At 33.6% G+C, this 21,984-nt stretch overlaps 1 protein-coding gene across 1 annotated transcript in view; it reads left to right on the plus strand.

Annotated features, from left to right (window-relative positions):
* The window catches only part of UBR7 (ubiquitin protein ligase E3 component n-recognin 7), a 33,291-nt gene that overhangs the window by 7,332 nt on the left and 3,975 nt on the right, over positions 1–21,984 (plus strand). The window contains exons 5-10 of the mRNA XM_031952312.1: positions 493–546; positions 758–863; positions 7,581–7,801; positions 8,120–8,269; positions 8,825–8,987; positions 13,172–13,233. Coding sequence (XP_031808172.1) covers positions 493–546; positions 758–863; positions 7,581–7,801; positions 8,120–8,269; positions 8,825–8,987; positions 13,172–13,233 — 756 coding nt within the window. The remainder of the gene's footprint in view (positions 1–492; positions 547–757; positions 864–7,580; positions 7,802–8,119; positions 8,270–8,824; positions 8,988–13,171; positions 13,234–21,984) is intronic.

The following is a 21,984-nucleotide window of genomic DNA, read 5'->3' on the forward strand; positions in this document are numbered from 1 at the left end:
AGAAGTCCCAGCTTGAGATCTCATTGGTGCAGTTTATATGCTGCTTATATTCTTAGAGAGTTACCAAAAGCATTACAAAGTTTAGTGACTTATTTTCCTATGGTCACACAACTAGTGCTTTTTGGAGAAAAGACTTGAATTTAGGTTATTTGACTTCTATGGTCTGATTTTTTTCTGACTGTCTCCTATATTGTTTGCCTTTGCTTCCTTTATTATCAAGATTGTGGTTTCAACATTGATTTTCCAATTCATTTTCATAATGCCTTACACTATTTATCACCAGCTTCATTATTTCTCTCATTTATTTTTTCATTTAATATTTAAATTAAAATACACATTTGAAATCTAACTTTGCAGGATATGCAGTTAGAGGCTTGATGAAGAGTTCTCAACCAATTAACACTGAGTACAAAAGGACTTAAAATTTTGTGCATGAGAACTATTGGTGTGTCTTGGATATCTATTTATCACAACATTGTCTTTTTGTGCTAGATTCCAGATGAGATGATCCAATGTGTAGTTTGTGAAGATTGGTTCCATGGAAGGGTGAGGAATGTTTCTTTCATTTTTTGAAGCTAATATAAAACTTGTGAGATCTTTTTTTTTTTTTAATTAATATTTTCTATTTTGTAGTAGACATTACTAAAAGTTGCTATATACGTTGAATATTATTAACACACTACTTTAGTAGCTTAAAATTAATGTATTTGTTGAAAAATTGGAGGTCATTGGAACATTCTATTTTATAAATTGACAGCATCTGGGTGCAATTCCTCCTGAGAGTGGGGATTTCCAAGAGATGGTGTGCCAAGCTTGCATGAAACGCTGTTCCTTTTTGTGGGCTTATGCTGCGCAGTTAGCAGGTAACTTTATCACTGTATTTCCAGACTGTTAATGATAACTGAAACAGCCTGCCAATCAAGCTATCATTTAAGTGCTCTGTAACAGACCCCTCACTGCTAGGTGTTGTGGAGAGTAGAGGGGAAAAAAAACTGTAAAGTTAAGATTTGTGTCCCTTTGGAAAATGGATATTGAAGAAGAACATAGAGTTAGCATCATTTAGATTATCAGCTTAATAGACAACAGAGAAGACTTTGTTGAAAGTTGGAGACTACTTAGACCTTTCTCTTTTCTTTATTATTAATGAGTACTGTCATTTCTTCTTTCACAGTAAGTATCGTTTTAGATCCTTACTACCAACACCACAGGTTTTATTGATGTAGGCCAGGTTTCCTAAAGTCATTTCCTGCCTGGTTTCACTGTTACCAGTCTCAATTGTCTTTTAAGATGATACTACAGGACTAGATTCATCCTTTTAGGATGACACTTACTCTCTTGCTTAGAAACCTGTAGTGCCTGAGGAGTAAAGTCCATATTGCTTAGCCTTCTCTGAGGTTATCCACTTCTACTACTTTCTTAGCTAGACTCTCTATTCCAGCCACAGGATTCAGAGTCCCATGGAAGACGCTCAGTATGACCCAGTGGGAGAAGTACTGAACTTAGAATCAGGAAACCCGGAGTCTGCTTTAGCCTGCATACTTTATCTATAGCATCTTGAGCACCAAATCACTCTGTCCACTAGGTCTTGGTTTCCTCATCTGTAAAATGAGAGAGTTGGATTAATCTAATCATCTGTAGTTATACTTTTAGCAGAACTAGGACTGAAGTAGAGAGTTTCCAACTTTAAATGCCATTCTTTTTTTCTACTTATGGGACCCATGCGTATAGGAATGAACCCTCATATCCCTAAAATTCCTCCCTATCTTAACTTGGAGAACCTTCTGTTGGGTGTCAAGGTTATCAGATATCCAGGGCCTAGGCCTGCTCCAAGTCTTGAACTTCCTGTGAATATTGCTCTGTTCCTAAGCTGAGAGAGGTCTTTTTGCATGCTTGACATCCAGCAAATAATGAGTCTAAGCTACAATAATGGAAAAATGTGTTAGAAATTTAAGAAATCAGTTCTTTTCTTTTTCAATCCTTACCCCTCTTAATAACATCCATTATAGTAGCATCTCCTTTATTTTTTTCCTGAACCTTTAATAGATGATGTTATTTTTAATAGTTAATAATTATATTGTGCTTTTAAGTTTGCAAAGCATTTTCACTGCATTATCTCAATTTGATGTCATAACAACCCTGTGAAATAAATTATTATTCTCATTTTGCAGATAAAAAAGCAGGCAGACAGAGGTGACTTTCCTAGGGTCATATAACTAATAAGTGTCTGAAGACACATTTGAACTCCAATGTCTTAATTCCAAATACAATATCTTTGTCACTATCTAAATTCAAAACCCACCTCTAAAACATCTGTGTGACCATGAGAAAATGATTTAATTTCTCATTGTCCTCAGTCAGTACATCTTTATGAAGCACTTGCTATGTTCCAGGCACTAAAAGAGACAAAAGACAGTCCCTGCCATCTAGTTCACACAACAGTGGGGAAGACAGCCATTTATTTGCAGCTTAAATGACTCCTAAGTCATGAGCCTGAGGAACCTGGAGGGTGGTGCTGGCCTCTATAGTAATAAGAAAGGGCTTGGGTAGAAGTGAGGGGGTGAAGTTACCGATGAATTGTTAATTGGTAATCACCAAGTTTTCATACCAGGAGTCCTTTAAAAGACTAAAGAAGTCTCAGATTTGAGTCTTTTTTATATAGCAGATTTTTTTTTTTTTTTTTGGCAAAAAAAAGTAAAAGTAAAGTATATGAAAAAATGTTTTAATGTTTCCAATTACATGTAAAGATAGTTTTCAACATTCATTTTGAGTTCCAATTTTTTTTCCCTCCTTTCCATCCCCCATCTCCAAGATGGCAGCAATTTTATATATATATATATATATATATATATATATATATACACATACATACAGTCAGGTAAACATATTTCCTCATTATTCCTGTTGTAAAAGAAAAGACAGAACTACAAGGAAAAGCCATGAAAAACAAACAAAAGGTGAAAATAGTATGCTTGTACTTGACATAACATTGTTCTACAATATTGACACCTACGGTAAGACATTGATTCCATCTTCCACCTCCCTGGTGGCCCCTTTTCCCACTTCTCTCTGATGGACAAGGGGAATGCAGCAAACAAACATCGGGGAATTGTTGGGGAACAGACAATTCCCCGAGAGCCTCCACCGCTGGGGACCACAGCATCTGAAGGAGTTGCAGGGCAGCCTTTGCCAACACAGGTGTTGGGCACTGGGAATGAGATTGGAGGCAGAGCAAAGAGGAGGGAAGTCAGTCATCATTTAGGTGGGAGATGGAATGAATGTCTCTCCTCCAGTCCTTGTTGGCTCGTGTATACTTTATTAAGATTATGTCATCCTAGCTGTCAATCTGGCACCTGGCATTCCAGGTCCCAGACCTCAGACATGGTCATCAGACTGGCAGGTTGTTTCCAGATGTCCAGAGCTTAGAGGGAAAGAAAATTGAACCTGACAAAGAATTCCTTTCCCCTATTACTCTAAGGGGATACCCTAGGACTTGCTTATTCCTGATAATGGCAGGGTTCTACTTCACAAGGGAAGTCAGCTAGCTCAAAGTCCACATCACACCATGAATCAGGTGGTTCAACAAGCAAATCCAAAATCATTTACTTGTAGCAGATTCAAAATATAGATCCCCCCTTCCCCCCTGCCCAGTATCACAGCATTCCCACTTCTGGCCACCTCCTATATAGGGTCCATCTCTTGGCTTCTTAACTTATCTTCATGATTCTTCTACCCAGCTTGCACATTTTTAGGAATTTTTGTAAAACGTTTATTTCTCATAAAGAAGTTGACAATATCTTTCCCCAGAATGTTTTTAGATAATGAATCTTCTTTTCTAGTTATTCCTGTTTCTCTGTAATGAAATATTAAAATTAAAGAGTAATTACTTGAAACAAATGAAAGCAGTGACCAATAAAGGCATGAGCTGTTTTGCCCATGAAAAAAAAAAAAAAGAAAGAAAATAGTATGCTTGGATTTGCATTCATACTCTAAAGTTCTTTCTCTGAATATAGATAACATTTTCCATGAATTTTTTGAAATTGTATAGAATAATTTTATTGCTGAGAGGAGTTGCTTATTATGGTTGATCATCACACAATGTTGCTGTTAACTGTGTACAATGTTCTGGTTCTACTCCTTTCATTTCAGCATCAGTTCATGTAAATCTTTACAAGTTTTTCTGAAATTTGTCTTTTCATTATTGTTTTTTTTTTAAATAGTATTTTATTTTTCTAAATATATGCAAAGATAGTATTTCAACATTCACCTTTGCAAAACCTTGTGTTCAGATTTTTCTCCTCTCCCCCACCCTCCTTTCTCAAGAGTTGTAGATTGAACATGTGCAATCTTCTAAACATATTTCTATATTTGTCATGCTGCCCAAGAAAAATCAGATCAAAAGTAGGGGGAAAAAAGCAAACAAACAACACCAAAAGGTGAATACACTATGCTTGGATCCGCATTCAGTCTCCATAATTCTCTTCTCTGGATGTGGATGGCACTTTACATCCCAAGTCTATTGGAATTGCCCAGAACCATTTCATTGTTGAAAAGAGCCATGTCTGTCAGAATTGATCATCATACAATCTTATTACTGTATACAATGTTCTGTTGATTTCTGCTCACTTCACTCCAGCATTAGTTCTTGTGGAAGTCTTTCCAGACTTCTGAATTCAGCCTGCTCATCATTCTTAAAGCACAATAATATTCTATTACATTTCGTATACCACACCTTCCTCAGCCATTTCCCAACTGATGGGCATCCACTCAATTTCCAGTTCTTTGTCATCACATAAGGAGATTTTATGGATACTTTTGTACATGTCAGTTTTTCCCCCTTTTTTATGATATTTTTGAATATCATGAAAATAAAGCAATTTCTAGATCATTGGCAAAAAAAAAAAAAAAAAAAAAAAAAAAAACTTAAGGGGAAAACCACTTGCTTCAGTACTTTGAAGGGAGTCCTTGTTTTAGGTGATGGTTGGATTAGAAGCTCTCTGAGGCCCTATGGGTTTTAGTATCTTTCCCTTGATAGGTGGGTTTTGTGGGACATAAATAAGATAATGAATTTAAAGTGCTAGTAAATGCTACTTACTATATTCTTAGCTTCTAGTCTTATGATGACTTCATTCCTTGAGCCTCCTCTTACACTTCTGCTGAGCTCTAGCTGTTCATAGAGATAAAGGGGTGTGCTGGCTAATATTTAATAATGGGTAGAGAAGGGTGGGAGAATATATACACACATACTTTTAAGTTTAATCTGCCTTATTAGATTTTAAAATATAGACAATAAAACTTTCAAGGCCTGATCTGTAGTAATGTTCACACAGAAAATTTAAGAACCAACTCTTGCAAGCCTTTTAAGAGCTGGCTCCAACGCACCCTAGTTGATAATTGTTTCCCAGTGCTTAAAGGGCTTCTCTATGTGGAAGTTTAACCTTGATATGCTTAGTCTAGCAATGAAACAAGGAGCAAGGGAAGGAAGTTGAAGAGAAGTAGATTTCTTCACAAAGTCATATTCCAAAATGGATTGGGCTGCTTGAGATGGGGGTGAAATATTGGATTCTTCATCAGAAATCTTCAGGTGAATGCTGGGTGACTCCTTTAACAGAAATATTGTAGAAGGGGCTCTCAGATTCGAATTAAACCAGATGTTTTCTAAGGTCCTTTTGCATTCTTAGGTTCTCTGTACAATCCTCCACATCTCGAACTTGGTATACTCTGCCATTTCCAATACTTGAAATGCCCTGCTTTCTCATCTCTACTTTTCTTTTTTTTTTCTTTTTTTTTTTTTTTAATTTAATAGCCTTTTATTTACAGGATATATACATGGGTAACTTTACAGCATTAACAATTGCCAAACCTCTTGTTCCAATTTTTCACCTCTTACCCCCCCCACCCCCTCCCCTAAATGGCAGGATGACCAGTAGATGTTAAATATATTAAAATATAACTTAGATACACAATAAGTATACATGACCAAAACATTATTTTGCTGTACAAAAAGAATCAGACTCTGAATTATTGTACAATTAGCTTGTGAAGGAAATCAAAGATGCAGGTGTGCATAAATATAGGGATTGGGAATTCAATGTAATGGTTTTTAGTCATCTCCCAGTCATCTCTACTTTTCTTAAGAGGTATTTATCCTTCTGGTCCCATCTGAAATCTTAGTACTTCATGAAACCCTTTCTCCATCACAAAAGACCGTAATGATGTTTTACTACCTATAACACTCATTTGATAGAAAATGTAGTATATGAATGTAATAGAATATTATTGTGTTTTAAGAAATGATGAGCAGGCTGAATTCAGAAGTCTGGAAAAACTTACACAAGAACTGATGCTGGAATAAAGTGAGCAGAACCAACAGAGCATTGTATTTTTAAATAGGGGACCAGTTCACTGTCCCTCAGACTGTTGGAGGGCTGGACTATAGTAAAAACAAAAACTTTGTTTTGTGGGCCTTTAAATAAAGAAACTTCATAGCCCTGGGTAAAGGGGATAATCGTCCTTAGCTGCCGCATCTGGCCCATGGCCGTAGTTTGAGGACCCCTAGTATACAGTAACAATGAGATTGTATGATGATCAATTCTGACGGACATGGCTCTTTTCAACAATGAAATGGTTCTGGACAATTCCAACAGACTTGGGATGTAAAGTGCCATCCACATCCAGAAAAGAGAATTATCGAGACTGAATGTGGATCCAAGCATAGTGTTTTCACCTTTTGTAATTTCTATTATACATACAATTAATTCCAAATTCGCTCATCCTTTTCCCCTCCTTGAGAAGTAAAGCACTTTGTTATAGATTATGTATATATAATTGTGCAAAATATATTTCTGTTTTGCCCATGTTGCAAAAGAAGAACCAAAGAAAAGAAAGTATAATATGCTTCAATTTGCATAGTATTCTACTATGGTGTGGTAGGGTGCTGGATTTGGATTTTGGAATCTGTAAACCTAAATTCAAATCTACCTTATGGCTTAGTAGGTATGATATTAGTCAAACCAATTAAAGTTTGAGGACTTCATTTTTCTTCATCTGTACAAGGTGCATAATAATATTTTATACTATCTATATCAGAATAGAGTTGAGGAAAATGCTTTGCAAACCTTATAGTATCCATGTAAATTGTCATAAGCTATTTTGAATTGATATATTTCTGTGTGAAGACCATTTACTTTTCTAAACAAATTGGAAGTTATTTTGAAGGCAGGAACTCTTTTTCTTTCTCCTACATATCTTCCTATTCCCCATAGCACTTAAAGCATGTGACTTGCCCAGGGTTACACAGTCATTAAATATCTGAGATCAGATTTGAACTTGAGAAGGTAAGTCTTCCTGACTCTGGGCTGGCAACTCCATCCACTGAACTACCTTGCTATCCCAAAAGCCCATTCCTATTGGGTTGAAAGTTAGACTATTATAACCTGTTAAGTGTGGGTATTTATTATTAGTTTTATTTCTGCAATTTTCCTCAAATTTGTAGTGTTTTCCCTTCCTAAACTCTGCAAGTAATATTAGCAATAAGACAGGAGAATTTACATCTGACAAATGTAAGGATGATTATCTCCTAGTTCCTACAGTCACCAAAATAATAACTGCTGAAGATGATGGGGTCCTGAATGTAGATGGAACAGAAGACCAGAAAGTCATCAAAGCTGAAAATGGAACAAATAATCATGAAAGTATTCCTGAAGAGAGCATCCTAGAAAAGGGAAAAGTCATCAGGGAAGAGAATAAAACAGAGCAAGTTGATGAACCATCTACCAGCTCTGGTTCTGAATCTGATCTACAAGTAAGAATCATATTGATGTTAGGTAGGAGTATTATGGGCTATGGAAAAGTCAAAGCTTAAGTTAAGTAAAGTGAATTTTAATATGCAGATATAAAACATTTAAACTAAATTGATTATATAAATTAAGTATATTTCATTATAATAAAATTAATACTAAAATAATATTTGATTATAGTTTTAATGGTCTGTAGCAATACTCTAAATACTTATACTATTTTACATGCAAAGAATGTAGTTTTTCAAAGTTTAAACTAAAGAATGAAACTATAGTAATTTAAAAGGGCAACCAAAAAAACCCTGATGCTTTAATTTATCTAGACAGTTTCCATGAATGAACATCAGAATACAGAATCCCATTCAGTCTGCAAGTTACAAGATCTGAAGACCAAGAAGTATGTAAAGCAAGACACTGCCACCTATTGGCCCCATAACTGGCGTAACAAATTATGTACCTGTAGTGACTGCATGGTGAGTATAACTTGAGTCTAGTTAGTTTTTGATTGTTTAGAGAAGAAATTTTTAAAACAAAGAAATGAAGGCATATTTTGAAGTTAGTATTGAGAATATAATTATAGCAGGAATTTATAATTACATAATATTTTTCTCTTTGTTCCTCTATGAATTTTGATTTAGAACATGGGTTCTTAATTTGGAAAAATTTGCCTCTTAGCAGATGACTTGGACTAATTCTGAAGTATTTAATTACAACCATTGATGCAGTTGAATCCCTTGGTTATACTGAAAATTCTTAAGACTTCTAGTGGGTCTTGTGCTACAGGGCTTGTGTAAATGTTTTTTGATGTTCTTATATAGCTTTTGTAATTTCTAGTGACCTACATGATAAGAAAATAAAATATTTCCCTTTTGCTGTAGCTTTTTAGATTTCTTACCAAGTACTCCCAATTTCTCATTGATTAAAGCTCTACTCATCAAATGATAATTTATTAATTTTTTATGAGATTGAGCTTTGAGGGTAGTAAATGTAATGAATAGTAATGAGATATTTTTATTTTATCTTTAAAGAAAATGTATGCAGATCTAGAAATCCTATTCCTGACAGATGAATATGATACAGTCCTGGCTTATGAGAACAAAGGCAAAAGTGACCAGGGAACAGATAGGAGAGACCCTTTAATGGATACACTTAACAGCATGAATAGAGTCCAGCAAGTGGAACTTATCTGTGGTAAATATTATCTCGTGTGGAATTTGGCAATATTTATAAAGCATATTTCATTTTATAAACTGCACTGTATGGAGGCTAATACAGTAATGTCATTTTAGTTTTAATATCATCTCTCAAAAAAGCAAGTTATTTTTCTAATTTTTTTTCTCTTATACATAAAACAATTCCAAATTCCCTCATCCTTTTCTCCTCCTTGAGAAGGAAAGCACTTTGTTATAGGTTTTATATATATAATTGTGCAAAACATATTTCTGTTTTGCCCATGTTACAAAAGAAGAACAAAAGAAAGTATAATAAACTTCAATTTGCATTCATATGCCATCTATTCTTTCTCTGGAGGGAAATAGCATTTTTCATCATACATCCTTTAGAATTATCTTGGATTGTAGCAGAAAATGGCTAAGTCATTCATTATTGATCATTGTATAATATTGCTGTTTCTGTGTATAGTATTGTTTCTGCTAACTTTACTTTGTATCAGTTCACATAAGTCTTCCCATTTTTTTTGAAAGCATCCTGTTTATCGTTTCTTTTCATCACAGTAGTATTCTGTCAAAATCATGAACCACAACTTGTTCAGCTGTACCCCAATTGAGGACATCCCTTCAATCTCCAATTCTTTATTATTACTAAAAGAACTGTTACAAATATTTTTGTATATAGAGATTCTTGTTCTTTTTAGTTGATCTAGGGATATAGATCTAGTAGTGATATTGCTGAATCACTGGATATTCACATTTTTCTAGTCCTTTGGATATAGTTCCAAATTGCCCTTCAGAATTGTTAGACGTGTGCATTAGCATCCCACTTTTTCCACATCTCCAATATTTGTCCTTTGCCTTTTTTGTCATGTTAACTAATCTGAAAGGTATGAGATAGTATATCAGAGTTGTTTTTAATTTACGTTTCTCTAATCAATAGTGATTTAGATTATTTTCTTCATACCTCTATAGGTAGTTTTGATTTCCTCTTCTGAAAACTGCCTGTTCGTATCCTTTGACTATTTATCAATTAGAGAATGATTTGTATTCTTATATACTCAGTTGTCTATGTATTTGAGAAATAAGACTTTACCAGGAAAGCTTAAATGTAAATTTTTTTCCTAATTTTTCTGCTTTCCTTCTAATCTTGGCTGCATTAGTTTGGTTTGTGCAAACCCTTTTTAATTCAATATAATCAGAATTCTTATAGATCTGACAGATAAAATTTTTTGAGCTCCCTTAATTTGCTTATGATATTACCCTTTATGTCTAAATCATGAATCCATTTTGACTATATTTTCCTACACAGTGTTGGTCAATATCTACTTTCTGTCAAACTTCTTTCCAGTTTTCCTAATCATTTTTGTCAGAGTTCTTAAGTGCTTGGATCTTTGAGTTTCCTAATTATTAGATAGGTTATTGTGGTCATTTACTACTGTGAATAATGTACCTAATCTATTCCATTTATCTACCACTCTGTTTCTTAGCTAGTACCAAATTGTTTTGATGATTTCCACTTTGTAATACAGTTTGAGATCTGATTCTTAGGCCGCCACCTTTTACATTTTATTTTCACTGATTTCCTTGATATTCTTGATTTTTTTGTTTTTTCAAATAAATTTTATTATTTTTTCTAGTCTTTAAAACATTTTTGGGGGGGGGTAGTTTGATGTAAGTAAATTAATTTAGATAGAATTGTCATTTTTATTATAATTCTAAACATATTCTAAATTCTAAACATATTCATGAGCAATTAATATTTCTCCATTTGTTTAAATCTGATTTTATTTGTGTGAAAAATTTATAATTGTTTTCATATAGTTCCTGGGTTTGTCTTGACAGACAAGAATTCCAAGTATTTTATGTTGACTTCAGTTATTTTAAATGGAATTTCTTTTTCTCCTCTTACTACTGGACTTGATTAGTAATTTGTAGATATGGTAGTGATTTTTATATATACATATGTGTGTGTGTATATAAAACCTTACTAAAATTGTTATTTTAGCTAGTTTTTTAGTTGTTGCTCTGGGATTTTCTAAGTATACCATCATATTATTTGCAAAGAATGATAGGAAAGGCCAAGTTTTATTGAAGGTGTTTGATTTGGCCACCATCTGTTGCTTAAATTTTTTAATGTTATACTGGTTTTGGCTGCTGTAATTATTATAACAAAACTGCATTCCCCAAAGTTGCCATACTTGAAAAATAACAAAATGTGTTATTTTGAATAAGTGTGGATAAAGAAGTAACAAAATGTAATAGAAAGCCAGTTTCTTCTGTTTCTTAATTATCCAATGCTACTCAAATTACGTCAATCCTGATACTGTTCTTTTGTTCTTCGATTTGCTCCTAGATTAAAAAGAATCCCACTTTTGTTACAAATTTCTATTAATTATGTAGAATTAGAATTTTAAATAGTTAGAATTTCTAATTAGAAATGAAATTTTTCTGTTCATACCCTTTGATCCAGCAGTGTTACTACTGGGCTTATACCCCAAAGAGATACTAAAGAAGGGAAAGGGACCCACATGTGCAAAAATGTTTGTGGAAGCCCTTTTTGTAATGGCTAGAAACTGGAAATTGAATGGATTCCCGTCAATTGGAGAATGGCTGAATAAGTTGTGGTATATGAATGTTACAGAATATTATTGTTGGGTAAGAAACGACCAACAGGATGAATACAGAGAAGCTTGGAGAGACTTATGTGAACTGATGCTGAGTGAAATGAGCAGGACCAGGAGATCATTATATATAATTCAACAACAATTCTGTATGATGATCAATTCTGATAGACGTGGCTCTCTTCAACAATGAGATGAACCAAATCAGTTTCATTTGTTCAATAATGAAGAGAACCAGCTACACCCAGTGAAAGAACTGTGGGAAATGAGTATGAACCACAACATAGCATTTCCACTCCCTCTGTTTTGGTCCACTTGCATTTTTTATTTCCTTCTCAGGTTATTTTTAACCTTATTTCTAAGTTCGATTCTTCTTGTACAGCAAAAACTGGATATGTGTACATAATATTATATTTAACATATACTTTAACATATTTAACATGTATTGGTCTACCTGCCATCTAGGGGAGGATGTGGAGAGAAGGAGGGGAAAAGTTGGAACAGAAGATTATGCAAGGGTCAATGCTGAAAAATTACCCATGCAAATAAAAAGTGAATGAAATTTTGCTATTTCTGTGATTTTTCTCTTTCCCAGACCTCTTTTATTCAGAGTAATTTCAACACGTTCCACCAAAATTCTACCTTTCCTACATTTATTGTTCATTACTTTGTCCTGCATTTCTAGAACAACTTGTCTTTTAACAAACCTCCAGCCTTCAGGTCCTTTCTTGATGAGAGCCTCTTCCTTCTTGCTGTCTTGTTCCTTTTCTTTCCCCTTCCATCATTTAACTTGGGCCAAGCTCTTTGATTCCAGTTGTAGTGAGAAAAAAAGTAACCAGAAGGCCTTCATTTAAGTCCTAATTCTGCTACTTAAATGTTTTATGCCTTGGGCTGGTCACTTAATCTCTAGACCTTAATTTTCCTATTTCTAAAAGGAGAGGATAAATGATCTTTTAAGAACCTTCAACAGTAATATTGTGAACTTAAAGTTTTCTTCCTCTAAAATTTTCTTTTCTCCCTCTCTCTGTCATAAACTTACCTAAATATATATTATGAGTCCTGTGAAGTATATGTGTCCATTAATATAAGTTGTTATAGTTTAATTTCTCCACCAGGTTTTATGATCTCATAAGATAGATAGGATATTGCCTCTTTGTTTGATATCTTCTTTTCTCTTATTTAGCCGAGTATATAGAGTTCAAAGTTTTTAATAGACATATTTTTAAGAATGTTTTTTCATGGGTATAAGTAGTGTGGATTCAGAGATTAAACATGACTTACCTGAGTTTTCCCAAAGATTAAATTTATAGAAGAAAAAAAATATTTTTTAATTTCTAAGCTAATCATATTTGGAGTTAGATCTGTACTTTTTTAGGACTGGAGTTCCTGAGATGAAGTTGAAGGGAGTTCGGAAGAATTTAAGTCAACATGTGAAATGAACTTCTGGTTTCATAGAAGAGGAATAATTTGAGTTTTAAAATGCTAGTAGACAAATCTCTTTCAAACATAGTGACAGAAAAGTTTTTTTTTTTTTAATAGATGCTTCTTCATTGAAGTTAATGTATATTTTTTTCTCTTCTAGAATATAATGATTTAAAGACTGAACTTAAAGACTATCTCAGGAGATTTGCTGATGAAGGAACGGTAAGATGAATTACAACTTTTAAAAACTCAAAAAAGTTTGAGTTCCTTTAAAAATGGATTATTTTCTTTGACAATTTAAATGATCAGGTATGCCATTAGATCTCTTCATCATAAAGAGGCAAAAGATGTGCAGATAACATCATTTCCTGGGTGGTGTAACATGACTTCCTTTCTGAAACATTGTTGAATCAAAGACCAAAGCAAGTTTCTTCTACCTGTTTGTTTTGTTTTGTTTTATTTTTAAACCATCCAGAAAGACATCTTGACTGTTGCTTTCATGTTTTTTTTTTTTACTTTATAGTAGCTTTCAAAATATTATTAGTCATTTCTTCCTCACTAACATAATCAGCCACATGTATCTACTTTTTTCCATCACTTGCTTTTACTGTTGTCTTAGATTATGAAGGAGGAATGTTCCTTCAAGCATTATCATATGACCAAAAAAAAAAAAGTCAGCATTCTATATAAGACTACTCAGGGGAATATAATTCCCTAGTACTGCCTGGTTAGATATTGGCAAGCATTGCTAAGAGAGATCCGTTTAATTAACATTATAAAACTTTTTAGAGGATAGACTGCTCAGAAACGTCACAGAATTCTTATGGTATATCTTACATTTTAGTTGTTTTTTTAAACTATGTATATAAATAGTCTTTAATACATTATCTCAATTTCAGTTGAAAAAGATATTCTACAGGAGACATGTTTGACTTATGAAGGAGGTATCAGTGTAGTGGAAAGATTTAAAATCAGAAAACCCACGTTGAAGTCCTGGCCTTGCAAAGCCAATTTATAGTTCTGTCTCAGTTTTCTCACCTGTACAGTGGGCATAATATTTATATTCCCTGTCACATATACCTTGTAATCCTTAGAATACTATATAAATGTTATCTTTTATTATCGTCAACTGCATTTGCTCAAGTAAATCGCATTATTTTTCAGTTAACATTGGGCCAAATATAGAGGCTTCTTCATATTTCTAAAATTAAAAGTCATGCAAACATCGTTTAGGTACTCTAACTTAAGAAATTACAAAGTAGAGCACTGTTAAACAATTTTAGAAGGATAGACATCTGCAGATAATTTGAATAGCTGACCTTGCTGAGCCTTTATGTCATCAAGGAAAGTTGAACCAATATTGTACTGCCTCATCAGCATTTTACTCTATTTGCCCTTTTTCTGTCGTGTGCAGATTCTAATCTTCTCTTTAAAGCCTAATTCTGTTTTTAAATTCTGCTGCCCTTTATCTCACTAGAGGAAGCTTGCTGTCCATATTATACAGTGATTTCTGTACGATTCCCACATTGTTGCGTTTTATGTATGCTGCTGTGCAAGTCAAATGATATTTTATTCAATTGTAGCTTTGTTCTGCTGCATATGTGTACACTTAATACAGGTTATATTATTCTGTAGCTACCTATTGTGGCTTACTTTATCAGTGTACTATTAGAGAGAGAGAGTGCTTCAGTTTCCTTGTAGCTGAGGTGTATTGGGTGTATCATTGGCAAGACTCTTCTATTTATTTACCACACACAGTAGACATGTCCTGTGCTTTCTGGAGCAATAAAGGTTAGGTGCCTGTTTCGTATCCAGATATACATATACTCAAGACACAAGATATTCTGTATTTTGAAGGACTTTTGAGGTGAAACTTGATAATTTGGGAGTTCTCTTTTGGAACTTTTTAATTTTTTTGATTCCAAAAGTTTCTGATATTTGGTACTATGACCATTAATTTTTTTATATTTTTTCCCTATCTTTTTTCTTTTTTGTACTCTGATTGCTTCTCTCTCTCTCTCTCTCTCTCTCTCTCCCTCTTTTTTAACTTTTTGGAATTAGATTATGATGGGCTTTAAATCTGCTAGAAGAGTTTTTATTTGACTCTAGAGATAGCCAACATTTACATTGGTAGCTATGTGGAGGATGAATACAGCTATATTGCTGTAGTCTGAATAAGAGGTGAAGAATTCCAGAACAAGAGTGGTGGCTGCATGGAGAGATGGAGGTGGATTAGAGACCTGTAATAGAGGCAGAATCAACCAGTCTTGGCTCATTGGGGAATGCACTGTATATGTGAGAGAAATCCAAGGGTCAAAAATGACTCAAAGGCTGCCCTCCATAGGAAAAAGAGAACTGGGCTTAGGGGCAAAGAAAAATGAATTCTCATATTCGATATGAAATATAAAAAGGATACAAAGTTCAAGGCTCTTCTACTTTCTGAATGCTCATGTAGTGCAGAAGGAGAATATAATTCTTGATTTCAAGACTATATGAAGATAGTGTTTTGAGGACATTTAACTATTTGGCTACTCCATTTAGTAGTGAAGACCATGTACAACTCTTATCTTTGTTACTCTGTAAATGCAGTTCTTTGTTATATCAAAAAGTGCCTCTATGAATATTGTTGTGGGCATAGACCTTATCCACCTCCACCTCCTTTACCCTGGGGATGAAGGGTTTATTCCTAAAATAGACTAGGGGGAAGCTGTCTTTAGACATTGCCTGGATACCAAGAGAGAATGTGGACTCCCCATCTTCTTACATAATTTTCTGATAACTTAATAATTTTGAACAATTCTTGGTTGGTAACACTTCAGCTGATATGAATTATATAAAATTGAAAATCTGCTCAAACAAAATAAATGCAGTTAGAATTATAACTGAGAAAAAAAATCTTCACAGAAAATTTATCTGATAGAAGTTTAACATCCAATATATATATAAAGAATTGATTCAAATGTTAGACAAGAGGTATTTGCCTATAAATAAGGGTTAAAGACTATGAATAGATAGTTCTCAAACGAGGAAATGTAAACTTTGAACAACCACATGATAAAATTGCTCCAAATTATTAATAATAAGAGAAAATGAAATGAAAATGACTAAAGTTTCTCCTCATACCCAGTATGGTGACAAAGTAGAGTGGCAAAGATAACAAAAGAAAAAAATTATAGTTGTTGGAGGGATTGTATAGAGGTAACATGAATAAATGCATTTTTTTTTATTCAGTAGTTTAATAGATGGCATTGTACGATATAACTTTTTTTAAATAGCTTTTTATTTACAAGTTATATGCATGGGTAATTTTGCAGCACTGACAATTGCCAAACCTTTTGTTCTAATTTTTCCCCTCCTTCCTCCCATCCCCTCCCCTAGATGGCAGGTTGACCAATACATGTTAAATATGTTAAAGTATAAATTAAATGCAAAATAAGTATACATGTCCAAACTGTTATTTTACTGTCAGACTCTGAAATAGTGTACAATTAGCCTGTGAAGGAAATCAAAAATGCAGGCGAAAAAAATACAGGGATTGGGAATTCTATGTAATGGTTCTTGGTCATCTCCCAGATTTCTTTCACTGGGTATAGCTGGTTCAGTTCATTACTGCTCCATTGGAATTGATTTGGTTCATCTCATTTCTGAGGATGGCCAGGTCCATCAGAACTGATCATCATATGCTATTGTTGAAGTATATAATGATCTCCTGGTCCTGCTCATTTCACTTAGTATCAGTTCATGTAAGTCTCTCCAGGCCTTTCTGAAATCATCCTGTTGGTCATTTCTTACTGAACAATAATTGAATAAATACATTGTTAATAGAACTGTTCCAACCAGTCTGAAAGCAATTTGGAACTGTATTCTCAAAGTTGTCAAACTTGTACATGCCCTTTGATCTGGGGTCACCATCATTCAGCACATTCCCAGAAGAAGAGGTCAAGGACAGAGAAGAAATCCACACCTAGAACAATATTCAGAACAACACTTTGTTGTTGTAGCAAAAAACTGGAATCAAAAACCAAAAAAAGGAGCTTTTAACTGGGGAATAGTGAAACAAATTGTATATTAATATAGTAGGATTTTGTGGTACCCTAAGTGATCGTGGATATGATAGGTTCAGAGAAATGTAAGAAGAGATGTCTTGGGAAGATTGGCCAAGTGAAGTGTCCTTGGGGCAACTTTCCCCTCACAATCATGTAGAAAAATTCCTCAGAAAGAGTGGGAGCAGATTGCTCAGTACAAATCAAGAGAATCCATAGAATACTTATAAAAATCCCAGATTTTATTCACCAAGAAATCTGGTGGTCAGACTTCAGAATTAACAATATCAAAGAAAAAATTAGCAAACATTGTTGATGGTCAGATAATATAGAGGAATCTTCTATATTGAAAAAGCATGCAAAGCAAATAGAGAAGATCAGGAGACAAGGTAGTGACCTGCAAGGACTTGAGAGAAAAAATAGATAAGAAATTTTTATATATATATATATTTATATATTTATATTCCTCTTGTTTTAGTGGAACAGTAAGACAAAACAGTGTGAGGAAGGTTACAGAAGGGGAAGAGGGAGTTTGATTGTTAGCAGCATCTCAGAGTAATCACATGGAGGCAGGAATGGCTGAAATAAGCAAGCAATAGTGCTGAGATAGTTTAGATAATCCATAGATGGACTTAAGTAAGAAGGAATTGGTGCATCTTTGTACTAACTTAAATTGAAAGGAGAAAATGGTTGGAACCCTGGGAAGACATGGGTTGGAGAGAGTTGAAACAGGTCATAGGTTGAAAGGGAGAATAAGGAAAGAAATCAATAGATTTAAGTGAGAAGGGGAAAAGACAAGAAATTGGCTTTTACTTCTTTGACTTAATTCCTTTTAATCTGCATTTCTGTGGTTATTGATGATTTAGGGTAGTGTTTCATATGTTTGTTAAGAGTTTGTAGATGTTTTGAATATTGTTTTTTCATATCCTTGGATCAGTGATGGATACTATTTGAATTGGGAATGATTGATCAGAGATGATTGATGCAAAGATTTTTCTCAGGCATCTGCTTCCCTGCATTTCACAATTGAGTTGATTTTTGTTTATGCAAAAGTTTTTCAATTTCTGTGATATGTTATATTTTATCTTTTGTGATTGTTTGGTAAAGAACTCTTCTATAGCCATCTTTGAAAAGTACCTGATCTGGTGGTTCTTCAGTGTTTTTTAGCATATATTTTTAAATATTTAGATTATATATCCACTTTGAGCTTATGAGATATCCTTAGTTCTTTTCAGATAAGAAGCTCATCTCCAAATAAAAATTGATAAACCTCTATAGCAAATCTAGTACAGAAAGAGAAAGTAAAATCTGTCAATAAAAATGAACTTGGTGATAAAACAATTAAGAAATAAAATGTATTATACATAATTTTATGCTAATAAGATAATTTTTAAGAAATGAATAATTCCTTAAATAATACCCAGATCTCTAGAACATGAAATTGAGATCTTTTTTAATAGTATTTTTTCCCCAAATACATGCAAAGATAGTTTTCAATGTTCACCTTCCCTTTCCCCCAAGACAGCATGTGTGCAGTTCTTCTAAACATATTTCCATATTCATTATGCTGCACAAGAAAAATCAGATCAAAAGGGGAAAAAACCACAAGAAAAAAATGTTATTGCAAATAATAACAAAAAAAGATAAAAATATGCCTTTGATCCACATTTAGTCCCCATATCGTTCCCTCTCTGGATGTGGTACTTTTCATTACAAGTGCATTGGAATTGCCTTGAATCACTTCATTGTTGAAAAGAACCAAGTCCATCATAGTTGATTATCACATAATCTTATTGCTGTGTACAATGTTCTCTTGGTTCTATTCACTTCACTTAGCATCAGTTCATATAAGTCTTTCCAGGCTTTTCTGAAATCAGCCTGTTCATAATTTTTTAATAGGAAAACAATATTCAATTACATTCTTATATCATAATTTATTCAGCCAGTGCCTCGCTGATGGCCATCCACTCAATTTCTTAGTTCCTTTCCATTATGAAAAGGGCTGCTACAAACATTTTTGCACATGTGGGTCCTTTTCCTTTTTTTATGATCTCTTTGGGATATAGGCCCAGTAGAAACACTGCTGGATCAAAGGGTATGCATTTTTTTTCTTTTTTCTTTTTGTTGGCCAATACTCCTTTATTTATTTTTTTAATTATAACTTTATTGACAGAACCCATGACTGGGTAATTTTTTTACAACATTATTGCACTCACTTCTGTTCCGATTTTTCCCCTCCCTCTCTTCACCCCCTCCCCAGATGGAAAGCAGTCCTATACAAGTTAAATATGTCAAAGTGTATCCTAGATACAATATATGTGTGCAGAACTGAACAGTTCCCTTGTTGCACAGGAAGAATTGAATTCAGCAGGTAAAAATAACCTGGGAAGAAAGACAAAAATGCAAGCAGTTTACATTCATTTCCTAGTGTTCTTTCTTTGGGGGTAGCTGCTTCTGTCCATCTTTGATCAAATGAAACTGAGTTAGATCTCTTTGTCAAAGAAATCCACTTCCATTAGAATACATCCTCATACAGTATCATTGTTGAAGTATGTAATGATATCCTGGTTCTGCTCATTTCACTTAGCATCAGTTCATATAAGTCTCATCAATCCTCTGTATTCATCCTGCTGGTCATTTCTTACAGAACAATAATATTCCATAACATTCATATACCACAATTTAAAAGGGTATGCATTTTTAAAGCCTTTTGAGCAAAGTTCCAGAGTGCTCTCCAGAATGGTTGTTCCAACAATAATGCATTAACGCTTCAGTTTTTCCCACATCCCCTTCAACATTTATCATTTTCTTTTCCTATCATCTTAGCCAGTCTGATAAATATGAAGTGGTACCTCAGAGTTATTTTGCATTTCTCTGATCAATAGTGATTTAGAGCATTTTTTCATATAATTAGAAATAGCTTTAATGTCTTTGAAAATTTTCTTCATATCCTTTGATCATTTATCAATTGGGGAATGGCTTATATTATAAATTTGAGGCAGTTCTGTATATAATGTTGAAATGAGACCTTTAATCAGAAACACTGGCTTTACAAATTTTTCCCCAGCTTTCTCCTTCCCTTCTAATGTTGGCTGCATTGGTTTTGTATGTGCAAAACCTTTTAAATTTGATGTGATCAAAATTATTGTATATTTTGCATTTCACAATGTTCTCTATTTCTTCTTTGACTATAAATTCTTCCCTTTTCATACAGATCTGAGAAGTAGACTCTCTTGTTTTCCTAATTTGCTTATAGTATTATCTTTTATGTCCAAATCATGAATCTATTTTGGCCTTATCTTGGTCTAAGGTGTTAGATGTTGGTCAATACTTAGTTTCTGCCATATATTTTTCAGTTTTCCCAGCAATTTTCATGAAATAGTGAGTTCTCCCAGAAGCTTGAGTCGTTTTGCAGGTTACTATAGTTATTAACTATTGTGAATTGTGAACCTAACATATTCTACTGATCCACCCCTCTGTTTCTTAGCTAGTACCAAATGGTTTTGATGACTGCTGTTTTATAATATAGTTTTAGGTCTAGTAGTGCTAGGCCACCGTGAAATTGAGATCTTAACATAGTCTCAGCAAATGAAGTTGAGTAGATCATAAAGAAATTCCTGGAGAAGGGAAATTCACTATGATGAAGTTGAATTTATACTACAGAAGGTAAGGATGGTCCAGGATTAGGAAAACAGCATAACTTATTGTGTTAAAAACATGCCAAATCAACTGTGTCCAAAGGGCTATCAAATTTTGCATACCCTTTGATCCAGCAATATAACCCAAAAAAGAGATCATTAAAAAAAGGGGAAAAAACCCACATATGCAAAAATATTTTTAGGAGCTCTCTTTGGGGTGGCCAAGGAATTGGAAACTAACTGGGTGCCCATAAGTTGGGGAATGGCTGAATAAGCTATGGTATTTAAATATAATGGAATATTATTGTTTTCTAAGAAATGATCAGGAATATTTCAAAATGTTCTGGAGAGACTTACATGAACTGATGCTAAGTGAAGTGGGTAGAACCAAGAGAACATTATATACAGTAATAGCAAGATTACACAGTGATCAGTTCTGATGGTTGAAACATTTAAATAATGAGATGATTTAGGCCAATTGCAATGGACTTGTGATGGAGAGAGCCATCTACACACAGAAAGAGAACTATGGGGTCTGAATGTGAATCACAGCATATATTCACCTTTTTTTGTTGTTTACTTGTCTTTTTTTTTTCTTTTTCATTTGATTTTTCTTGTGCAGCATGATAAATGTGGAAATATGTACAGAAGAATTGCACATATTTAACATATTTTGGATTACTTAATGTCTAGGAGAGGGAGAAAAATTTAGAACATAAGGTTTTACAACAGTGAATGTTGAATACTATTTTTGCATACATTTTGAGAAAAGCTATTATTTTAAAAAAAAATCCCAAATCACATAATTATGTTGGTAGATGAAGAAAAAACTGGTGAAATACACTTTTTTTAAAGCATATAAAGCATAATATTTGAAAGATTATTTTTAATCAATTAAAAAACAAACTATAGCTAACATTACTTGCAATGTAGAAAACATCAGAAGCTTTTCTGAGAAATATATGGATAAAACAAGGATATCTGATCTCTAGTATTTATCATAATGTTAGGAATGCTAGTAGTAGCATTAAAACAAGAGAAAGAAATTAAAGGCACTAAAATTGACAAAGATGAGACAGAATGATCCTTATTTACAGGTGATAAGATTGTTCACCTAAAAAACCCTCGAAGATCAAAATTATTTGAGGAAAAAATTGAGAAAATTATTAGCTTCAAGAAGTTACATGGTACAAAACAAAAACATATAATTATCATTTCTCTGTAGCAAGAATAAATCCAGGAATAAAATAACAGAAAAAAATCCATTTCCAAATAACTACAAGGTACTTAAA

Source organism: Sarcophilus harrisii, chromosome 2 (genome assembly GCF_902635505.1).
Source record: "Sarcophilus harrisii chromosome 2, mSarHar1.11, whole genome shotgun sequence".
NCBI lineage: Eukaryota > Metazoa > Chordata > Mammalia > Dasyuromorphia > Dasyuridae > Sarcophilus > Sarcophilus harrisii.